At 39.0% G+C, this 4720-nt stretch overlaps 1 protein-coding gene across 1 annotated transcript; it reads right to left on the bottom strand.

Moving 5' to 3' along the window:
• Positions 1 to 3597: 3597 nt before the first annotated feature.
• Positions 3598 to 4422, bottom strand: LOC141618296 (uncharacterized). The gene has a single exon (XM_074435391.1). It carries the CDS (start codon positions 4420 to 4422, stop codon positions 3598 to 3600), a length of 825 nt encoding a protein of 274 aa, XP_074291492.1.
• Positions 4423 to 4720: the final 298 nt, after the last annotated feature.

The following is a 4720-nucleotide window of genomic DNA, read 5'->3' as shown; positions in this document are numbered from 1 at the left end:
ATCAACCCATGCTAGTTTCTTCATGCTCGGGATTTCTTTGCTCGGAATTCCCAAAATGCCCCTTCATGGTCAAGTCTTGTTTCTTTTAGCCTCGTGAACTTTAGTGTTTGCAAATTTGACGGGAAAAGCTACCAAATGCTTCATTTCCTACAAAATACAATGAATACAAGCAAAGACACCTAGAACACGGAATTAGCTCACAAATACACTAATAAAAGTGCAATAATCAAATGAAACCATGCTAAAATAGGGGGTAAAATTGTATACAAATTAGACACATCAACCATTAAATCCTAATTACCACTACTCATGTTATAATGCATATATTATGTTACTAATGCCAAACAATGCACAAATAAACATTCATAACACCAAAGCTAAGTAGGGAAACCCTACCCCTTGCTAGTCTTCCACAAACTTCAAGTTAGGGACTAGAAGTGCTCCTCGATGAAGTCTCCTCCTACAAATAAACATTCAAAACACCAAATATAAGTGAAGAAGGATTTACGACAATAAACTTAAATAGATAAGTCATAGTTAGATAAATAGTTATAAGTTTAGGGATGCAAATGTCATCCCATTTAGTATAACCCAATTGAAATAAAGTGGAGTTTAAATTGTCAAAAACTAGATAAGCATAAGTGGTGACAACTAAATGAAGACCGCTCCCAAGCCCTCACATCAAGTCAAGCTAACCTGTCAAACACTGCTCCCCATATGGGCGGAAATCACCATATGGTTCACCACAGACATTTAAAACCCAAGTGTTAGCTTAATAATACAAATGCTCAATAAATGCAAATGACAAAGATTACATGTTCATGTGATAATGTTAAGACAACTAATCATGAATCGAATAAATATATGAAATGCATGACGATTATGATCCAAGTTCCTTACCTCTCCATAACCGGTGGCCGGGACACGCCCATGACGCCACATACCAACACTAGGTACACGGAACACGTACGTAGTACCGGGATCGAGAGCGACTCGAGTTCCCTGCTAGACATCGTGCCTCAACCACACGAGTTCCTCCAAAACTCAAGTACTAGATGTGCACATCTCCCTTGGAGTGGGAAGCTCCAAGGGGGGACTCAAGCGGAAGACGGTTTCCCGACCGCCTTCCGTCTCCATAACCACAACCAAATATGTTTCACCATCCTCCAACACTAATCAAAAGGGAATCAACACAACAATTCCCAACAAGAATACTCATGTAATTACACCAAACATAATACAAGTCAAAATGCCCAACCTTCACCAATTTACTTCTTTTCATGTAATTATTTTTGAACATGTTATAATGCATTCAAACCATGTATAAGGCGATTAATTATGCTCACTCTTTTACCATATACATAATCAACATGAAACTATATTATGTCTTAAACCTTAATCACCATTAACATGTTATAATGCAACTACATAAAATAAGTGCAATAAATGATAATAAATGCACAATCAACCACTCATATTATTAGAGGTAAGTAGAAAAAACCCTACCTCAAGCATATCTTCACAAGGCCTCAAGCTAACCACTAGAAATGCTCCTCAATTAAGCTTCCTACACAAATTAATTACTACATTCATTACCATAATCCACTAGAACAAACATACTATATAAATCCCTTAATTACCCATCTTAATTTTCCATAGACTTATTAATTATAAGATAATCTACTAGGATAAATTAAGGTTACTAACATAAGATTAAGGGAAATAAGGTATAAATCGACTTACAAACAAAGTGGATGAACAAGGGAGAAAGATGGCAAGAATCCTTCACTTGGAGATTAGGTTTCAGAGGATAAGCTTGGTGAGTGTTTTAGAGAGAAATTAGGGAGTTTAGAGAGTGGTGGAATTGGTTGGGGAGCGAATTTAGGTGAGAAAAATCTAAAAGGATAAGATTCGAAAGCGACAGTCCACCAACCAATCTTCTCGCGTAAAACAGACCCGACCGGTCACTCGGTCGAGTGGTCGGTCCACTCGACCGGTCACTCGGTTAAGTGGTCGGTCCACTCGGTCAAGTGGTCGGTCCACTCGACCGGTCACTCGGTCGAGTGGTCGGTCCACTCGATCGAGTGGGGGCTTCAGTCGGTCGAGTGACCAACTTTCAGACTCCAGGCAAACCCCACTCGGTCCTCCACTTGGCCGAGTGGATGGTCTACTCGGTCAAGTAAGGTCTTTATAAAAGCGAGGTATTACAATAACCCTAATTAATTTCTTAAACCACATACTAATTAAATTAGGGTTTACTAATTAAATACAAAAAGGAAAAGAGTGAATATAATCTTACCACACTATCAATAAATGGCAAGAACAAAGATTTGAGAAGTAAATCTTTAAAGATGTGTGTTGAATCTTTTGGATAAGGTGAGTAATGTTTATGAGAGGTTTTTGGAGAGTAAAAGATAAGGTAGGGAGTGATATGGTCAAGGAAAATCTGAAAAGATACATGTTTAATGGTGATAAGGCCACATACCACATCTCGTGTAAAACGAAGGAAAGCGACAGGGCACTTAGTCGAGTGCTCATTCCACTCGGTCGAGTGATGCTCCACTCGGTCAAGTGAACTGCTGACGTTGTTTCAGAAAATTTCAGAAACTTCCCAGGTGTCACTCGGTCCCTCACTCGTTCGAGTGAGCTACACTCGGCCGAGTACAGCCTTAGAAACTACGAGGTATTACAAAGTGCATCAGTTGTCTAGTTGGTCGATCGGAAACCCAAATGTGCACGTACTTATGCTTTCGAACCGAAAGTTCTAACATATGTTGTATCGGGTTTTTCCTTCTTTATCCTCGGTCCTTACTTTCTGACCCCGATTGTAGATTTGTCGCCCTGCGAGTCGTGATTTTATGGATCCCTCTGATGTGATCCTCACTAATCATAGGCAGGGGTACATGAGCTCTAACTTGGGCATCGATTTACGCGCGCTCATCATCCTCAAACTAAAATTAATATCTATCGTCATCGCAATACTTCACCTGCTCTACTGCTTACCTTCTAAAGACCACATAAGTCCATATGAACAAGTTCTACAGGTTTAGAAGTACTTACAACCTTTTTCAGCTTGAATGATGATCGAACATGCGTACAACGAACACAAGTGTCACAAAGTTTATCAGTATCAAATTTCACGGCAGGAAGGCCGTCAACAAGATCCATCTTTTTCAATTTATTTAAACTATAAGAGCTTATGTGACCAAAACGTATATGCCATATAGAAGAATCATTAACAATAGCACTCAAACAAGTTAGAGAGGTAGATGGTGTGGCATAAATATCACAAATATAAATTTTATTCTTTATTATACCTTCTATTATGATCGAAATTACTAGATCCTCCACGAAATATACGACAAACATTTGAAATAGTACTCTATTACGACGATCACATAATTGAAACATACTTAGTAGATTATGTCTTAGACCTCGTACTAGTAATACGTTATCAATGGAGTGAGAGTTGGATATAACTATTTTTACCAATAACAATAATTTTTCCGTTCTTTTTTTGGTGAAATGTGAGATTATATTATATCAAAGAATCAAAAGAATACAAGGAAGAGAGTCTAGACAACTATTACAAGCGCATTACATTCCTATGTTTCTCATCCAAACTATTGCATTTTGGTCACTATTCCTGCCTAACTTAAATTTAAGCCTCTTGACAACCATCTCCTTAATCTGTTTAGCCACATGCTCCGGTCTTAAGATCATTGCATTCACGCGTGCATTATTCCTTTGCATCCAAACATTGTAATAGACTGCATTCAGGACTACAGTCAGAACTCTCCATTGCAGCTGCTTATTATTTTCATTGATAAGACTATTGAGAGTAGGGAAGTTCGTGCCCATCCAGCTCTCCACTTCAGTACTGACCCTGTAACTGTATTCACAGGCCAAGAACAGATGTTCAGTTGTTTCAGTCTCTCTGTGGCACAGACAGCATAGGTCATCATCACAGCAACCCCATTTATACAGTTTTTCTTTGACATTCATTCCATCATTCATGATAAGCCAAGTGATAATGGAATGCTTAGGAATATTCCAGTTGTTCCAAACAATTCTAGACCGGCTTTGAATAGAGTGGGATGTTCTGAGCCAATCATACCCACTTCTGATGGTATACCCTTTTGTATTAGCAGTCCAGATAGCATTGTCATACCCATTCTTTAGAGCTTCCTTCACTTTGCAGACATTCTTCCACGACCAGTTTGCATCATTAGGAGGGACATAGTCATGCCAGTCTTGATTCCTGATGTAAATCTGGTTAATCCATCTTATCCATAACCTGTCTGCTTTACAATACACCCATTCAACCAGTTTACCTACAGTAGAAGTGTTCCACAGTTCAACCTTTTTAATGCCCAAACCACCTTCATCTTTAGGGCAAGTAACTTTCTCCCATGAAACCATGGGCACTCTATGAAATTCTGAGCTGCCATCCCACAAGAAGTTCCTGCAGATGGCTTAAATCCTCTTAATGACACCCTTAGGCAAGATAAACATAGTGGCTCAGTAGTTATACAAAGTGTTGAGCACTGAGTTAATGAGTGTAATCCTCCCTGCATAGGATAACTTCTTTGCTCCAAGGCTTCTGATCCTTGCTACCATTTTCTCAGTGATGCTGCTATACTCCTTTTTAGTCAGTCTCCCTGCCTTTATAGGAACTCCCAGATATCTAAATGGCATGCTTCCTTCAACAAACCCTGTG

Source organism: Silene latifolia, chromosome X (assembly GCF_048544455.1).
Source record: "Silene latifolia isolate original U9 population chromosome X, ASM4854445v1, whole genome shotgun sequence".
Lineage (NCBI taxonomy): Eukaryota > Viridiplantae > Streptophyta > Magnoliopsida > Caryophyllales > Caryophyllaceae > Silene > Silene latifolia.
Note: the sequence above shows the minus strand (reverse complement) of the source record. Positions and strands in the feature narration are given on the sequence as shown.

Coding starts and splice junctions, on each gene's coding strand:
- LOC141618296 (XM_074435391.1), bottom strand. CDS start 4,422: ATGGTTTCATGGGAGAAAGTTACTTGCCCTAAAGATGAAGGTGGTTTG.